Source organism: Leptinotarsa decemlineata, unplaced genomic scaffold (genome assembly GCF_025532065.1).
Source record: "Leptinotarsa decemlineata unplaced genomic scaffold, Ldec_3_MD MMD2_tig00000010_RagTag_RagTag, whole genome shotgun sequence".
Taxonomy (NCBI): domain Eukaryota; kingdom Metazoa; phylum Arthropoda; class Insecta; order Coleoptera; family Chrysomelidae; genus Leptinotarsa; species Leptinotarsa decemlineata.
The window spans coordinates 7,534,283-7,554,262 of record NW_027412538.1 but is presented as its reverse complement, the minus strand read 5'-3'; the positions used below and the strand labels follow the sequence as shown (position 1 = coordinate 7,554,262).

Here is a 19,980-nt window from a genome sequence, read left to right as displayed (position 1 = left end):
ATAAGTAAAAATTTTTTATTCAGATTCACTATCGCTAACAATTTTACGTTTGTTTATTTTCAATTGTGACTTCTTTCCCTTTTGTACTTCTGACGAGTTCTCACCACCAAAGTCATACTTGACCTTGAGCCTCTCACGTATCAACAAACCCTTTATGAGCTTTCTCCAATTGCCATAAACTCTTTTATCGATTTTTTCGGCTTCCCTCTTTTCCATTTCCTCTTGTTCCTTGGAAAGTATTGTTTGGATTAGGACAAAACTAGGAAATGACTCAATAAAATTCTTACCAATTCCCATGCAGCTACCACCTTGTCTTCGAATTCTTTACAGACTATGAATCCATCATAGGTTGGATGGCTCCAACCTCCATGAAAATCAAAACCAACGATAGCACTTGCACAATCAATATTCAGCTTTTTGCAGACTTTGTTGAGGCCGGGAACTGAAATGAAAAGTAAAGGCATTTAATGGATTGGACCATTAAGGACAAATGCTCTTATAAGTTTCTCTTCTACACTTGAGCGACTGCGATAAAAATTAATGTCAATAGGTCAAGTTGAAGACGAGAAGAAGATTCATTTTATAAAATTCAAAGAAACACATTCACTGTGTAAAATAATTTTTTTAAACACCTTATTTTTTTAAATAAGGTGTTTGGAGCTGTATGCTATTCTAATGTTTTTTTCTATGTGAAAAGCAGTAATTATTCATTTATAAAAAAATCAGGCTTGGACGCCTATTGGCGTCCTACGCACAATACCAGAGTTTCAAGGATATATGCGAATGACGCCATATGGCGTTAGTGGGTAAAAATACAAGTGGAAAAAAATACAACAGCAAGTTAAAAAAAATGTTTTTAAACAAAATGAAATTATATTACATTTGCCTTTTTTGGTCAAAAATCTGGACAAGTCTTACATTCCCACACAGTGTATTTCCTGATTTTCTTCTGGAAACAAAAACGACATCCTTTTTCTTAGTGTTCTCTTTGTAGCATCAACCGCTTCAATTTTAATAGGTACGTGTTTGGATACCATATATTCTATTCTACGTGGTATATCAGGCAATAGATTTTCAATCACAGCTAAACGGTAACCATATAATATAATTTTTCTGCTCGAATATTTGCAAAATTTCACGTAAGAATTGAACAAAAGGAGCTGCAGGATATGAACACCAAGTTTTTTATACCAGAATAATTTCTCAAAGAAGGGTAGTAGGACATCATCTGGTCCTGACGATCTATTCCGCCCATGTATTTATTGTATTCCACAAATAGTAAAGGCTTCTGTTTAGCAACTCCTCTTATATTAGTTATCTCTACCATTTGGTTTTCAAATTCTGTGGATATGTAGGTAACATCTCTTCTATCCTTCCACTTTCCGATCATTATACCATCTGAATACTGGGCTTTGATTCCCCAACTTTCAGTATACTTTTCAAAATTTTAACAGGACCACCTTTCCTGTCACTGCGTAGAGTTCCAGTACAGTATGTTTTAAGGTTTATCAAGGTTCTAGCTAATTGACAGCTATTGTAATAATTATCCATATAAATAGAATGTCCTTTGTTGAGGTAATCTTTTGCTACGTGATGAACAACTTTTTGTGCATGGCCTTTACCGCCCATCTCATCCAATTGGCCGGTGTAAACTGCCAAATTCAGTATTAGCCCATTCGGCACTGTCAAAATAAACAGTTTCAGTCCATATTTATGTCGCTTATATTTGCGATGTACTGCCGGAACAATAGTCTACCTCGCCACAAAACCATAGATTCCTCCAAGAGAGGTTTTTTCTGGGATAATATAGTTCCTTCATTTTTTCATTGAAACAATTAATAAATGGTCTAATTTTATACAGACGGTCGTTTGATTCGGGTTGATTTGGATCCGGATTCGTAGAAAAATGCAAACTCCTGAGTATCATCAAAAATCTATCCCGGCTGTGATCCGAAAAATATTTGAAACTGAATAGCCAACTGGTCCTCCAATAGTCTTGGAGTTTGTTCAGTTTCACATTGCCCATATGATACACCAAACCAATAAACTTCAGGAGCTCTTCTTCTTTTAGATCTTTCCAATCAGTTATCCTTGACCTTTCGTTACCACCTCTTAACAAAAACAAGTTTTCTGCATACTTATCCGTTTCTATTATGATATTTTCAAGAAACCCATTATCAACAAAAAGTCTAAAATAATCGTAGGGTTTCGCCTCTGTCGGAAGATCAACAAGCATTCGATTGGTTTCAGTAAAAGGAAAATGTTTCATACCGGAACAAATATCTCGCCAATATTCTTTGTCAGTATTGAATGTTACCTGGTGTTCTTGGTCGATTATTTCTTCTGCCTTATTATCTATAGCAAACAGAAAACACCTTTATACAGAAAACAAAACAATAAAAACAAACGAAAAACTTTTCCCCTTCACTTTCTGACTCAAGGTCATCATCAGAACTTAGCTCAAAAGTTTCATCTTCGTCATCTGAACAGTCCACTAACCGTAACATTTCATCAACTGTTAGCTTATTTGAATCTCTTATTGTCACTTTACGTCTTTTAACACCTGAAGGACCTGCCAGATTATTGTCTACTTCACTAATATTTTAATAGGCTGTAGAAAGTTTTAAAATTCACGAAATTACGAACCACCCCGAAAATCTTCTTGAACAATACTATTTAAATGTGCGAACTGAAATACAACCACCTCTGTTCATTGCGGACTGAATACTAACACATTTATTGAGAGAAACACATGCCATAAGGCGTCACTCGCACAAAGTAGAATGACCAAATGCCGCCAATTGGCGTCCTTCGCAGTTTTGTAGTATTGAAACGTCTTTACATATACAAATTTGTTTTATTTTAAAAACGTTTTCTTTAGAAACATTTGTATGGAGCTGACAATTGGGAAAATGTTAAGAAAATCAATCACTTATTTCATCCAAAACCTTGTTTAGCACAAGACATGTCAATCACAATAAATTAGTAACATTACAAAAAATTATATGGTGAAAAAACTCACAATTTTACTACTCAATATACAGATTACAAAAGTATCTGCAGTGTTGTCTCACTTTGATTTATTCTGGCAGTTCATTATATACATTTGTACATAGGGAAGTCGATCCCTTCGACACCAGATCTCTAGTCAAGGATAGATTCAGCTGTTAGATCTAATTTGATGTGAGTGCACATCATGATATTTCAAAAGTGTGTTTCTTGTTTTGTGAATATGACATAGAGACAATCTAATATGAGGACATTCTATTCTGCAAATGGAAGTTGGCGGAAGGATCTTTCTGAAGCTCTCATTGGTCTTTTTTGTGCTAGAGACTTTATGCTGCAATACATGAATATAAACTGAATTTCTGCGACAGTGCCTGACCATGCAGTACCAGTACTGATGCAGTGGGCTTTTCCTCTTCCTTTTAGCCATTCATTTTGGATGCTGCCTCGATCTGTCGACGGTACATGGCCCACAATGAATGGTCGACAACAGTTTTTACTTTATCATGTCCCTGATGTTGGAGTGAAATGGGATGGCTGGCTATGTGGGTATAATCTAGTTGGTCTTTTAGTTAGCTCACCTTTTTGCCCAGTTTCTTATTTTCTTCTCATTGACACCGCTCTTTAATCTCCCCCAATTCTTCTTCAAAATATTTCACTTGATCACTGAAACTCTGCAGTTTACCTAAGACTTCACTTTGAACTTCTTTTTCTCTCTTCAAATATTTCACCTTCGACTTTTTCGATTTTCATCTTCTGGAAAATTCTTTGACTCCCACTCATTTTCATAAAAAGTAATTTTTTTTGCTTTTCCAAATACTGATGTCTTTCTAGTTGTTTGAACAACATTTCTCGGTCTTCTTTCCATTCCACTTTTCTTTTTATTTCTTATTCTTCTAGCAATGCAACAATGCTTTTTCTTCAGTTTTTCTTTTACATTATTGTTCTAGCTGTTTCAACAATGTTCCATGGCGTTCAAGTACATTTTCAAGTACATGCTCGATTGTCATGGGCTTTTGGCGGTCTAATTGATAAAAAATGTTTCATTTGTTGCAAATTTAATGGACCACACCATATATTAGTTCATAAAAAATTACCAAAGCTGAAAAACATTCATGAATTTGAGAATTTACGAAGTGTAATATAAATTGAATGATATTCACATATACAAGAAGAAGGAAGACCTTCCTCTTGAAGATGATCACTTGGTGATGGAAACACGTGTCGAGGTTTTAAAATAACGGTTTGGTGTTGGGAAAAAACTCCAGTAATAAACATTTCCTATGGTAAAAGAGTAATGAGAAATCATTTACGTCTCATGAAGAACGAACAATAATTCCATCTGAGATGATGGCAAAGCGTCGAACTTTGAAGAATATATAATATACCCAGAAAAGCAACTAGTTTGTGGTATATATAAACTAATCTAAAAATTATTAAGTATTATTAAATCAGCATCCGTAATAGCAACTATGGTGTTTTGTGAAAAAGGAAAAAGTTGAAGATCTCTATTTGAGGGGTAAAAATGTTGAAATCAAAGTCGAACTGAATCTTGTTTATGGCGAGACTGCACCTTAATTAACAATAGTGAAATCGGAAAGCTGAATTTGTTCATGATTGAAAAAAAGTGTCACGATAAACATGGCTACACCAGAATATGCTTGATATGATCATGGTAGATCATCGAGACGATGGATGAGAAAATGAATAAAAACAATGCACTGTCTGATTTAGGTTAGAATAATGTGAAACTACCCTCTTAGATGCGCAATGCCCCAAATATATAAATGAGGTCACAATTCAGTTTTTGTTTGATGTCAACAATGAAATGAATTTATTCTAAGATCATATATGAAATGCTTACGTTTAAGATGTACGGTGCCTTTGGGCAACATGCAGGGTTTGAACAGTTCTACATTTCCAAAAGCATTTCTAGGAATAATACCATTTTCAGCAGTGGGGGGATCGTAATCCATTGTCTGCCAAGGACCGAATATTTCCAACAGTTGATCAGTGATCATTTTGTTGGAAAGCTGAAGAAAAAAATGCATAATTATAAATATATGACACCTTCAGAAATTAATTGGTTGTGAGGAAATACATGTAGTCATCAACAGAAACTAACAAAACATTTGCATTGCAGGTATCTGGATTTGAAGTCTAGAATACTGGAATCCTTGTTCAAAGTCACATTATAAAATTATCTACTGATTAAATAATAGTTAGTAATAAATATATGTTGAGTAAAAAAATATATTCTATAACCCCTCGAAATATTAATTTCTCCCAAATATTTCTAAATATCTATTTTCTAGTTCGTTTGTAGCCCTCTTCAATACAATTTTCAGACACGGTTTGATCTCTGTACATGGCATGTCTCTTTCCGCTTGAGACTTTGTTCACGAGATGGAGCTGGTACTAGTTAACACCTGTGAGACTAAATGTCATAATGTCTAACGTGGTATTAGCCGGGGAAGTAGTTGTTTTCCGGCAAGGATTTATCAGAACCTACGGTGTAGGGAGAGATGAATATTTAGAGATTTCATTTCGAAATTTAAATTTTGTTTAGAATAATGTGTATATTTTTTTCCCAAGAAATTCAAGTTCTATTCAAGTATATGCAAATAAATAATAATAATAATGTTTATGCATTCAATTACACGGTTCAATATAAACATAAAAATATTTCAAAAAGGACAAAAAATCGTATATATACAGAGTGTTTATAAAACATGTGGCAAAAAATTAAAGGACTATTCCTTGGACTATTCTAAGGATATTTTGTTCTTTGATGATTTGTGATAGGGCGCTTTGTTTCAACGATACGGGGCGCAAAAGAATTTCGACAATAACAATTTTGGTAATTTAAAAATTATTAACGTAGCCTAAATAAAAGTATAGTACTACACTGGACCAACCAAGTAATAAAAAATAACAATTCCGTTGGAACCTATCAACAACATTCCGATTGCTACAAACGGCTGCAGACATTCAATTTGCTGGGTATAACGCAATTAGAAACGATTCTGTGTTTTTTAAAGAGGTCGGGAGTTGATGAGAAGAAGATTGGATTCTTGCACCCAAGCGGGAGTAGTCATTTTCAACAGTTCTTGTAGACTAAGAAACATTACATGTGATTTTTGGTAATAAATTGTTATTGTCGAAATTTTTTCTCGCTCCGTGTTTCTGAAACAAAACGTCCTTTCAAAAATAATGTCCGACCGAAAGTTCAGTTTCGGTTTCCATCGAGTTTCGGCAAAAAAACGGGTTTCGGTTTAGTTTCAGTTTCGGCGACAAATCTGTCGAAACTGCGACCGAAACTGCATTCGGGAGTTCTCGCGCAGTGATCGGTCATGTTCGTTGCGTTGAATTTCATATAAACAAGCTATGAAGACATTTTGCTGCGTCCAAGTGCCTAATCATGTCGTGACTTACTTTGTTTATTACATAAATATTTGGTACCTATTGTGATATTAGGTAACAACTTAAATAAGTAATTTCAAGTTTAATATTTTTGAAAAACCATTAATAATATTCAAAAGAAGAATCTACACCTACTCAAATAAACACCTCACTTATGTTAAGTATTTTTAAGGTGCAATTAATATTTTTTCTTAAATAAGGGGTTGTTATGTTGATTATCAATAAGTAAAAATGTCGAGGACTGCATAACGTTGTGATTTAAAGATAAAAAATAAAGACTGGCTGATTATAATAACGTTTTCTTCATTTTTCCCTCAAAACATAATCCTTGTAAGGAAGTTTCGGTTTCGGCCGAAACTGAGACCGTTGCCGAAATTCGGTTTCGGTCATAAAAACCAGTTTCGGTCGGACACTAATCAAAAATCATCAAAGGACAAAATATCCTTAGAATAGTCTCTTAAATTTTTGCCGCATGTTTAATAAACAATGTGTGTATGAAATAGGAATGCTAAATGGAGCTGAAAACAATTTGGAAAAGTTCTAGTTCAGCCCCAGGTTAACAAGTAGAATATTAATTGATCGCATACAAATATTTTTTTTGATTTTAGAAATATTACATGTGGAAATATATTGAGTTATTCATTCTTGGCCAAGAGACCATCTCTCATTTTGTTTAGAAATGAATATAGTTTCATAGTACGAAGTGATGGGTCGATTTCATTATAAAGCTTGAAGACATTGCAGGTTGTGTCAAAATTTTGGTCTTTTTACTTTTCCATTAACAAACTTTATGATGAAGTGTTTTTTTGATACAATTTATGACATTCATTGGTAGGAAATTCATCAATGTATATAATGACCACTACTTATATTACTATATAATATATTTTACCAGATTTATCTGAGAAATCTTACCCGATCATATTTTGGACGTGCCTTAACGATTTTATATGGCTTTTCACCAGGTTTAACAACCTTGGCATCTTTTAACCAAATATCTCTGGATTTACAAACAAACACACAGTTTCTTGGATAAACTGGTTCACCCCTCACATAACCCAGCGGTTGGATATCAGGGGGATATATATCTTCAAATTTGAGCAGATGCCTCCTTAGAGCATACAGCGGGTGATTTTTGTATCTAGAAAAAAATATTGGAAAATGAAATCGAGTCACAAATAGGAAATATGTTCTTAAAATTGTACTCAACATCATCTCTGTCAATAAGGTTTCACGTAAAGTGTACAAACTGGGCTAACCGACTCAGGGGTTCATTTTTCAAAGTGTTCAATCATGAGTATCCTAAATGATACATATCTTAGAAGAAATATAAGAAAATGGTAATGTGAGTAATAGGGGGAATTAAAGAACTTGACCAATTCAAATCGTCAATTTTTATAGTCGTATGAATATTCCACAAACTGAATGAAATATGACTTCAATATTTATTCCCCAAGCAGCTTTTTAGTTTGCGTATACAGAAAGCTGCATGCAAAGTTTCAAAAATAAATTTTAAAAATTGAGCATACCATTCAATTTCTGACTTGAAATTGAATTTTGAAATTGTGAAACTCTAATGACTTCTATGACTGACTTTTTCAGTTCATCAAATTGTCAAATCATATAATACATTATTGAAGAGTTTCACAATTTTCCCAACACATCTCTGTTGAATAGTGAAATCTTCATAATGAATGGACATACTCAGATATTGCTTTTGGCATTGGCTGATCCAGTTGTTGCCGATTTAGATCTTCATCCTCTTCTCTATCTCTAGCGGTTTCCTTGCCTATATAGGGCTTGAGAGTGTTGTCCCACCATTTGGCATCAACCCTCAACTTGCGAGTAACCGTACTGAAGCTTTTACAATACCTTAGAGTGACATCTTTGAGAGTGTTGTTATTGTTCCAAGCGACGATGTAAGATATTGGGTGGGTTGCTCTACTCTGAAATGCATATATTCACAACAATCTATTTCTAGAATGAAAAAAGCTGAAGTATGAAAAAAAATTAAGTATGAAAAAAAGATGAAGTATGAAATAAGCCAAGAAAAATTTTCGAAAATTAATAAGATAGAGAATTTTTCATTGGTCAAACGCTTTTATCAGCTACTAGCTTTAAAATAAAATGGAGTCAGTATCATGAAGAAGAAAATTTTTCATTAGTGCAAAAATAGCTTATGAAACCAATGAGCCTTTTTCCTGAGAATAGTACAGCGAACGTGTCACGAGAGGCAGCACTAGTAGTAGAGACAAACATAAACTATTCACATGTAAAACAGTATTGTTTACGTAATATTAATTTATTATATGAAAATATAATGCCAACAAAGCATTGCTGTTTTGCGAATTGTACGTCAGATAATCGATATCCGGAAGAAAACGTGTTTTTTATACCATTTATAAAACCTCATATTAATGAGGTTAGACGTAAGAAATGGATACATGCTTCGAGGAGAGTGGATTTAACAGTGCAAAAAATAAATAAATATGTATGCTCTAAACATGAAATGAATAGTAAATTTTTCATAGTTAATTACCATTGTTTAGAATGAGATATAACCTCAATCGTTTATTAAATTATATTCATTTATTATGTTTAATTAAATTTACTTCATTACCATCTATATTTGATTGATATTTTACTCGGAAATAAATCTGAAATTCATAATTATTTTAAATTTCTTTCATTACAGTTTGAATCTACCGCTACTCTTTTACTAGAGTCTGTAGGTATACTACCCTGTCCATTAATTCACTTCTTTTTTAAGTTACTTTTAAATTACGGCAAGCAAGCCAACGTTTTAATGTTACAACATTTTTATCCTTTACAGTTGCAAATTTTAGTTTTGCTCCAGGGACATCTTCTTCTGTTAAAAACATTATTTTTTAATTGTACTTTACCATATGTTTATATGAGGATTAGCCAGTGTTTGTCCCTACCGAACTACTAGCGCTGCTAGTGAGTGATTTTTCGTACTTCAGGAAAAAGGTTCATTATATGTCTTGTTGTAAATCATGCCCGAAAGAAAATAACGCGGGCCGCCACTGGTAGACATAAACCAATGGTGACGTAGCTAAAAGCGCGCGAATATATGATATTCCCTACCACTCTAGAAGCAGCGAGAATAATGCTACCGATTTCGACGGAATTTCGCCGAAATTTCTACGGCATTCGATTACGATATTTAAACGCTAGCAGCGAGCATATCGACATAGTCAAGTGGAAGTTACAGTGATCTAATAAGGCGATAGACATTTAAATAATAGTTTAAGTTTTAGTTGAAGTGTTTGTTGTATTTAAAGTGAAATAAAGTTAAGTTTGATTATTCAGTGCAGTCAATTATTGGTCAACCCACGGAGAAAAACGTAACAGTGTCTTAGAAATGGTTTTCAATGAAGCACGGCAGAAAAATCGGATTGTATTGAAAATGAAAAAAAAATTATCAAAAAGAATGCCACAATGTAATACAATTCCTCATGAATCTCATGAAAAATGTATTATGAATCCGAAAAAAATATTTCAGCGTTTTCACAGACCTAACTTTGGGTTTCAATTATTTGAACTATTCAATTGTACTGAATAAATTAGATTCATCATCTTAAAAATCATACCTGATGGAAAGATAGCAATATATTGATATGTGTAATAAAATGATTTAAAAAAGAAATTATTAAGAGTTTCACAATGCAATATAGGGGTGACTTCTGTTTTTAATTTTCTTTTAACATTTCTGTCAAGGTCTTTAAGGGAACGGAGTGTATTGGAAATGTACGAGATCTGCTCAAAAAATGGGATGAATTTTCATTTTTCTCAAAAACTATTCAATTATTCATCAATTTCAATTTTTTCCACTTCAAAGTAGCCCCCCTCAGATGTAATACACTTGTGTCAGCGTTTTTTCCAATCCTCGAAGCAGTTCTCATATGCGCTTTTTGGTATGTCCTGGAGGTCTTTCAGCAATTCAGTTTTTATCTCCTCAATCGTAGCAAAACGCCGTCCTACTATGGGTCTCTTCAATCTTGGAAACAGGAAAAAGTCGCAGGGGGGCAAATCTTGTGAATAAGGTGGCTGGGGAATGATTATGGTGTTGTTTTTGGCCGAAAAATTACGAACAAGCAACGACGAGGGTACAATCACTGTGGCGGGTTGGCTGTCCTTGCTCATCTTTCACTGCCTGAACCACTGTGCATGCTGTTTTCGGCTTGGGTGTGGGGGTTGAGCAAACCGGCCATCGGATGCCTGCTTCCACGTAGCCCCGCTGGATACGGGAATGACAGAATCACTTGTGGGTCTGTCATTCCCTAACTGAATGACATCCCAACGATGGCTTAATCCTAAGGTGTGTGTATCCGTGCCGAGAGGATGAATGACACTGAGCCTATCAGCTGTCCTTACGGAACCTTCGAGATACTGGGCGCCCTCTCGTCGTAGCATCGCCTTGTCACGGTAATGCGGGGCTCTGCCGTGATTGACTTTTTTCCCTAGCAACTCGTGGAACTTTTATGGACAGAGTAAACTTAAAAATTCTTTCTGACGCTGAGTCGATAGAGGAGATGGATGTTGAGCTTACGACTCCAACTAACCTCCCTGTGAATTCAGATCAGGAGCAAGTCTACAGAGGAGATGGATGTCGAGTTCACGACTCCAACTGACCTCCCTGTGAATTTAATTCAGGAGCTAGTCTACAGAGGAGATGGATGTCGAGTTTACGACTCCAACTGACCTCCCTGTAAATTTAGTTCAGGAGCAAGAGCTTCTTAACTCCTCAACTCCTGATCCAACAACTGAACCGTAAAAAGATTTGGTGGTGAAGCCAGGAAACAACTGAGTCGTCTCCTCAAGAGCGGGGTACGTTATAAAACCGCCTTGCACCAAATTGCGGCGTACGCAAAATCTGTCTCAGGTGGGGGAACAAAACCCCCATGAGTAGGTTAGCAAACGTTTGAGTTCAAGTGATGATTCACCAAAACCAGAGGCGAAAAAGCCCTGCACGGGTGAATCTAAGGCATCGTCAGGTGTAGCTGACGTGCAAAAACCCTCATATGGAAAGGTTGTCGTGTGTATCAAGGTGGGAATCTTGCAACTTGACTATCCGACTACCTCATTAACAGAACATATACTTTGTGCTTGCCCCGCTGGGGATCGAATCAGGTTTTTAGAGTTCGGCAGAGCCGTACTCTTACCATCTGACCTGAAAGACCACTCACTATACAGACTAATCGGCTTCGTTAAGAAGCTGGATTTATTTGGTCGAGTGTAAATAGGTGTGAGCCAGAATAAAACCTTGCGGGTTGCGGTGGAGGGTCGAATAGACCCACTCACTTTGGACCTAACCTTAACCTAACAATCACCGTATGCCATTGTCAACATTTCAAGTGTTCTTGAGAACTTGGTTCCATTTTTCACACAACATTTGATGCAAAATCTTTGATCCATTTTCAAATCGCCGACCAACAAAATAAACATGCTGAACAGCTTAAACTTCAAACATATGTTCAATACGAGTGTACCAACATGAAAAAATTGCTAATCGAATGTACATAGTGCGCGAAGTTTGAACAATCACCTCATTTTTTGAACATACCTCGTATTTACTTTAATGAATATGGTTGTCTTCTATTAAATTCTTTGAAAAAAATCTCACTTACATATAATTCACGAACACAATGGACTTGTCCCTTAACAACATCAGCTGTAATCCATTTCTCCTCTGCCTCCAAGAAGACTTCTACCCAAACATTGACTCCCTTCTTTTTATTTTTTCCAGATTCATCCAAGTCGCTGTCATCCGAAACAATTTTTGCTCCAGGCCTATCTCGTTTCACGCTGACTCTTTTTTTAACCTTTGTTTTTGGAACAAAATACTCCAGATCACTATCACTGTCATGGTGCTTCTTCTTTAAGGGCTCTGGGAAGTAGTCACTGTCAGAGCTACTTTGCTCATATTTATTTCTCCTTTTCTTTACCATTTTACTTCGATCAATATGCTTTTGTTCAGATATACGTCCTTTGATTAGATTTATTACGTCGTTTCTCACGTCTAATTGTTGTTTGGGTTTTACACTCGAAACATTTGAATGCAGTTTTGAAAAGTTTGGTGTTTTCGATTTTTTTTGTGGTTTCGCTAAGAACTCATCTCCAGAACTTTCTTCTTTCATATCATTAGTGTTTGAACAGCTGGCACGTTTTCTCAGTTTGCAAGTGCTCTTGGACAATTCCAATTTACTATTATCAAGTGTTTTTGACTTTATGATTTTTTTAGGTTTTTTATCATCGCTGTGACCATCTAACTGCCATATATTATCCAGTTCATCTGATGAATCATTCACTCCATCAAGCTGAGGTGGGTTTCTCATGTTCCTTTTTTTTGAAAGTGAATTTCCTTTGGAATCAGGATTAGACCTTGAACGAGTTATTACTTTTGGAACATTTGGCATAGTACCTCTGGACGCTTTTTTAGTTTCACTTATGGTTGGCAGATTAGATTTTTCGTGGGCACCCGTTTTTGAACTATTTGACATAACACATCTAGATGATTTTTTAACTTTATTTATAGTTAGAGAATCAATTTTCTCCTGACCCTCTTTCTTTGCCGATTCTTCTTTCTTTGAAGTTGATTTCGAATTTGATATCCTGGTACTGCGAACAACACTTCTTATTTGTTTATTATTTTTCGAATCTTCCTGATTTGTCGAGGTTTTTTCCATTTGGTTTTCCTTACTTTCCTCTTTTTTGACGTTTACTTCCAATTTCACAGAAGTGCTGGGTTTCATGTTTTTATTCTGCACCTCAGATGAAGAATCGTACTTTGAAATTTCCTTTGTGTTATCTGACTTGGTAGTATTTTTTGAGATTCCTTTTTTTGTACTTAGATTTTTTTTGTCGACAACTTCTTTTGATAAGGAATGCAACTCACTAGCAGGTGGACGCAGAGGCTCGACTTGGAAGGAAAGAACAAGCCTACATTGGATTCCTAAAGCTCTCATAATCGCAACAAATATAAGAACATACATTTTTTTATCAAATGCTTCTTTTTTATTGATTTGCAGTTGTAAAGAGTTCAACAGTGTAAGATCTTTCTGCAGAGGTTTTTCGTGAATCTTGATGTTTTTTTTATACCACTGCACTATTTGTTCAAGGTAACCCAGATCTATCCTGTCAGATGGATAACATTTATCGGATGGTAAAAGTGAGAGAGCCAATCCTAAAATATGAGTATTGTTAATAGTTGAATTTAAGAAGTTTCCATGAGCTATCCAACATAGAAGATGAACCTTGTGTACATATATTTGGTTTTCTTTCCTAATACGATTAAGTCTTCTCTTCATTGCTGACAATAAATCGACCCCCTTCTTCTTCTTACAATGGTCTGGCATTTCACCTACAGTTATCTCCAAACCTGTTTTACTCGCCTGCGACACTTTATTCTCAGGCCGATCTTTAACTTTGACTTCTTCCCAATCATCCTCTGAACTCTCAAAATCACTCGGATGTAAATCCTCTTCTTTTATATTTTCTAGAGTGATTTGTTTCAACTCACCCTTGGCTAATAATGAGGATATGTCTGTGTTCGCCTCTTTCAGTTTTTTCTTAGCATTATATTCTTCAACTTGTTTCTTAGCCTCTTCTATTTTACGAGTATACTCTGCAAGTTGCTGGAAATTTAGTTTTGATTCCTCTACCTGCACAGGGGCTTCAGTTTCTTTTGCCACTAATCCAGTTTCATTAGCAGAATTCTCTTTTACATCTTCCAGGTCTGAATCAGAAGAATCATTCAATATATTAACTCCAGAAAACATGTTTTTTTCAATTTTTTCGAATTCAGTTTCAGTTTCTTTTCGACTGTTGAAAAATGACGAAGAAAAATCGATTTTATCTACTCTTTGCAGGTAATTCTCAATATCGCTTTCACTGGAAGATGAATCATCGTTTTTTGGTTTAATTGCAGGTTTTGTTTTTTCAGTAACATTTTTTGATGTTGTCCGGAGCTTTTTCAAAGGAATATCATCTTCACTGTCACTACTGCTATCATGAATTGGCTCTTTTCTAACTGACCTCCTTGTACGTCGCATTGTTCTGAAAAATATCTCAATTATTTAAGTTTGATTTCCATATAACAGTTCGAATGTTAGTTTAATGAACATTTCAATAATTTCTTATAACATTATCTAGTTATTCTTTTACGAGATAAAAAGTTTGGTCATATATTAAGAATCAATTATTTTGTCTTTATTATCCCAAGAAAAATAAAAGTTTATGAGTAGGATCAACTAAATAAACGAGCAAACAGTGAAATGTGAAAATATCCATATTTAATATAAAAATATTTAGATGATGTATTAGATTTGAAATTACCAACTGATAATGATTTTGTTTGTCTAGTGTTATGACTATTATTGATTTCTATGAAATTTACGTTTTAAATTTCTACTTATTTGTTATTGAATGGACGAAACAACAAATGTTTTGTTTGTGTAGTGTGTCCAAATCTGATAATTTTTTTGGTTTTTACAATTTCACTGTAGGTTCCGATTGAGATAATTTATATATGCATTTAATAGTTTTATTTTAAAGGTTCTATTGTTGATTGATTGGATGATCCCCAAATAGATAAGATAATGCAGTTGGGAGTATATAAGACTGAAATAAATATTTTTCAAGAGGAATATAGTTCCTGATTTTGAATACAATACCAATGAGGGGTGCTACTTTTTTTTTCAACAAGACCGGTAAATCAAAGGTGTGTATCAATCAAATTTCTAATTAATTAATTATTTTACTGACGTCGGCAACACTTATGTTCGAGTCTGAAAGTTTAATGGAAATCCATCTTTGGCATGGCATGAGGGAGTGAGACTGATTCATCGAGTTAAAAAATGAAACTATACTTATCAGATTCAACCCGTATTAATTAATGAAAATGACAGTTTACGCTTGAGGAAGCTATTATGTATTTATAGTGAAAATCATACAATATACATAGTTTTAATATGGATTTTCATCAAGTATCTGTCACTTCCATTCAATTATTGAAATCTACTTATTTCGTGATTTATTTAATAACAATTTGGATCATATGACCTTCAACCTACTTAATGCCTAACAATTTTAAATGAGTTCTTAAAAACGAATCGAAATTTCAAACATCGTGAAAGAAAATGTTTAACAAACTCATTACATAGACATGTAGAAAAACTAATTACCAATTTTCACATTGGAAAACAGATTGAGATAAAAGGTGAATAATTCCATTCCAGCTGGTCATTCAGTGAATTTCCAGTATTTTGAAATCCATCAATTTGTAAGCATTCCTAGAGATTTGAGTTTTCAAACCTTTCTGTTGTCACAGACAATAAACTGACGACTTCTCTTTTTTCCTGAGCTATCACAAAGTGAATGCCAACATGCAGAATTTGAGAAAGCTACCGACAAAGCGGGGGATATTAATCCACTTGGTTTCTTGTCACCAGTGATAAACTGAATTGAAAATCTTCAGGCAGCATCTCATGACGAATTAGAAATGGATGGGACGACAACCCCTGAAATGGAAACTAAATGGACCCAGCTTGAACAAGAATTCGAAGTAATTTAAGAAATATCAATACCCAATGTTGTTTTTCTGACATTCCAGTCCACAATCCTACTGTGGAATTGCATGGTTTCTCTGATAACAGTGACAATTCGACAATTGTATACAAAGACAAAAAAATTAGTGGACCTGCATAAGCAAATTTTGAGCTATTTTAAATACTATCGTGAATTTTCTCATTATTATACATGGACATCAGAGTCTATTAAGTACAGCTTATAAATAATAACCTATACATAAACACTTTCTAACAAAACATTCAAGAAATATAAAATTAACAAAAAAAAATCAGTATAACACAGGTCATTGAGTTGTGTTCCGTTAAAGAAATATATCAACTCTTCTCATGTTTATAAAATATATTTATTTTGGGAAAACTTTTTACCCTTTTAGAAAACTTAACTAGATTTAGCTCCTTCCACTCGTTTGGAAAAAAATTGTAATATTCAATCAACAAAAAATCTGAAAGAGTTGAGATTCATTGATAAGCGAAAGTATGGTGGTCTTACCTTTTAACGTGTGATTCCGTGTTAGGAATCACACGTTAAAAGGTAAGACCTCGTTAATCCTTAGCTCGCACAAGTTTCTACTTCTCAGGGTTGTCGTTCGTAGGGGTGCGACAGCTGGTTAACTTAAATGACAGATTTTAAACAGATACCATATTCATATCTGGTAACTGTTATTCTACATGACTGGAAATGTTTTTATTCTTGGCAAAAAGTAAGTATTTGTAAATAAACTTATTACTTACCACCAATATATTTAGTTTTTTTATGTGGTGGACAATTTTCATCAAGTTATGCATACATTTCTCTTGTCTTTCTTAGCATTATAAGAACTTTATCATGTGCAGATCCATCTCGTGAGAGAATTTGATAAGACATAATACAGTTGAAAAGAGCATAGTAGGCCACTTTATTGATTTTAACATTTCAACTCATTCAAATGCTTTTAATATTTCAACCCTTACAAATAATTGTCTTCAAGTTCCTAGATTGATTTAGTCAATTGTACCTAACATTATTTTCTTCAATTTTGATAACAATAAGATGCTCTTAGAGGTAAGTTCACTGTGATTTTCATTAGTTCAAACTTCCATTGTCTACTATGATTCGAAATGTATGAAAGAACAAATAAAATAAGAAGGGATAGCTAAAATATCAATTATATTAAGCAGTGTCCGAACTAATGAAATTCACCATGAAACATTTGTTACCACTTTCAACCAAACGTTCACTGTGATTGTCATTCCTGAAAATAAAGCTATATTCTGTTTTATTCTAATGCAACGAAGCCATAATGCAATTAGACTGCGGGCGAATCACTGCAGATGACGAAGAAATCGCACAAAATCATCGATGTGTTCAGTGTTGTCAGGTCTGCTGATTTTGCAGTAGATCTCCTCTTCTGACTCTCGAGTTACTGTTCTTCTGTTTGAGAGTTAAAAACTACTTTATTTATAAAATATGTTTTCTGCAATTTTTTGTATCAATAAAATGTTCTGCTCAGCATGAGAATGATCTGGCAATACAAAAAATATTACTACAAAAACGAACAGAATATTATGAAAAAAAGAATAATGAAATAAATTATACTAAATGATGTCTGAACATGGGCTGATGTGGCAACAGACATTTGGGATATAAAACCATAGAAAAAGTAAGTATATTACTTTGATTTACTTTAGCAATGATTAGCAATGAACTGAACATTTTGGGGAATCTGAAGAGACCAGAACATGTACAAGTTGTCAGTGGAATCATTCAAGAGGAAATATTTTTCAATTGATAATATAAAGTTGGTGAAGAAAGATATAGTTGATCTTAATTGAAATACTGCCAGCATTCCCCAAGGATCAGTACATTAAGCATAAGTGCAATATTTAAAGCATAGTAAATTTGCTTCAAGTACAGTACAATATTACTACATATAATTGTCAGACCATGAATGGCTTCTGCTTCTTATAGCGTTAAGCTGACAGAACCAAATCCAAATCCCTCACTTTTTAGAAATTTCAATCTTGCAATAATTTTAGTCTCATTTTTGTCTCCTTCATTACGTTATTGAACAAAATTTATTGATCTTTGTTTGAACTGAATATTTGGATGACTACCTCAGGACGGGAAATAATTTTTTGATTTTTTTTTAAGCAATATAATAATTTTTCAAGTGTAATAATATACAGTGCAGACATAAATAGTAACCCCTCCTCTTAACTTTTGAATGGTGCATCACTTACTGCCTAGAGGCTGCCATCAACTTTTTTTTTCAAATGGAAAGGTGAGTCTTATGACATTTCGTATGTATTCGTAAGTATTCAGCTGAAGAGCAAAATATTCATTTCATCATCATAATATTGACTTGATTAGTGAGTGAAAATGTGAACATGGAAGAGTCTTGAGGTCACCCCATTGTTGAAATTTAATTGCGTCTTAAAATTGTACAAACATTATTGAATATGAAACACCAGTATATTTTTGAAATTTGCCTTTCAATGTAAATATATCTAATCTTCCAATTAGTCAACTTGGTAACCTTGAAAGGAGAATCTCATTCAAGGTAAACACAAGGGAAAGGTAAGGACAAAGTAAAACAGGTATGTAGTCTAATATTTAGAGAGTTTTATGAAACAGTTTGGAACTATTATGGACACTGTGTAAGAAGGATTGAAAATGAAAGATTGTTATACTTCTATAATAAATTGAAATTACTTCTGAATATGTTTCAAGTCGATGGCAATTGAATTTTCAAGGTTGTTCTTATGAAAAATCCATACTTTCCAAATGAAAATATTTAAGAAATTAGAAAGAAGTATGTTTGAAATTTTCTCGATTCATAATTGTAAGGCTATCAATAATTTCTGTTGCAATATTCAAACTACAAATAATGCGTTAACACTTTTTCTGCGACATAATTTCATGAATTTTTAAAAGTTTAATTCCATCAGAAATAAAATATACATACATTTACTGCCCTTTCCACGCTAACGTTTAACGAGCTTCGACTTTTTGAATTATTTTTATATTATGATTCCCATAACCTTCAATACTATGTTTTGGCGGAAGAAACTAGCGAAAAACTTATGGTTTTAAGACTGAGCAGCATTAGGCTCCAAAAATAACTACTTCCTCATTTACATATTATGATTCCCATAACCTTCAATAATTTGTTTTGGCCATGAACATAAATACTAGTTTTTCTTTGTTCATGGTTTTTGCGGAATAAACTATGCTAGCGGAGCAACTGGGTTTAGGGACTGAGCAGTAAAAGAATATGTTCCAAAAATAACCACTTCCTAACCGCTGCTTGCTTATCAGAAATTTTGACAGATTACCTGGAAAATATAATATTGTTAGCTACTTTTGAAACAAGACGATTGTATCAATGTCACTGTGACATGAATTTTCCAAATAATTAAATGTGATTAAAATGTGATTAAAAGTGATTAAAATGAATATTGAAATCCGCCGCTTCTCTCCAATAGTTACTTTTGAGTTCTGAGGAAGACGAAAATCACAAAGAACTAACATTGAAGAATTTTATAAACAAAGGATGAATTTATTCCCTATTCTTTATGTGATCATACAAATCCATTCGATAAAACAAAGAATGGCAGATTTTAAAACGGTAAATGTTTCATTTTTTTGAAATATAGAGTTAATTGTTAAAAAATACTGAATATACACATACAATAATCAAACCGAAAAATCTAAGTGAATGGGGAGCGAATATGTGAGAACACGTTTTCGTCGCAAGATGAATAGTGTACCGCAACAAAACCAGCTACTATCTGTGATTGATTTGAAAATGACAATTTATAAAAACAGTTGTAATTCTAGTACAAGCAATAGAGAACAGCTAATGTTTATGTTTGAGTTCCCTATGCAAATTTTGTCAAATCAATTCAAATTATGGTTAAATGCGCCTGAATAAGGAAGCAACGATCATATAATTAGAAG

At 33.9% G+C, this 19,980-nt stretch overlaps 1 protein-coding gene across 7 annotated transcripts; it reads right to left on the bottom strand.

Annotated features, from left to right (window-relative positions):
- On the bottom strand, positions 1 to 19,305 carry LOC111516489 (DNA repair protein complementing XP-C cells homolog). 7 transcript variants are annotated; one of them, XM_074171316.1, is made up of 8 exons: positions 18,986 to 19,305; positions 15,636 to 15,971; positions 12,081 to 14,508; positions 8,134 to 8,375; positions 7,345 to 7,570; positions 4,871 to 5,039; positions 288 to 442; positions 1 to 228 (listed from the first exon to the last, which is right to left on the bottom strand). In XM_074171316.1, the coding sequence occupies exons 3-8, from the start codon at positions 14,502 to 14,504 to the stop codon at positions 16 to 18; spliced, it is 3,429 nt and encodes a 1,142-aa protein (XP_074027417.1). In that variant the 5' UTR covers positions 14,505 to 14,508; positions 15,636 to 15,971; positions 18,986 to 19,305; the 3' UTR covers positions 1 to 15. The 7 variants fall into 7 exon arrangements, 6 of the variants coding, with proteins under 6 accessions (XP_074027417.1, XP_074027416.1, XP_074027415.1 ...); XM_074171315.1 differs by lacking the exon at positions 15,636 to 15,971 and having other exon boundaries at positions 18,986 to 19,304; XM_074171314.1 differs by lacking the exons at positions 15,636 to 15,971; positions 18,986 to 19,305 and adding an exon at positions 18,261 to 18,935.
- Between the last annotated feature and the right edge of the window lie 675 nt (positions 19,306 to 19,980).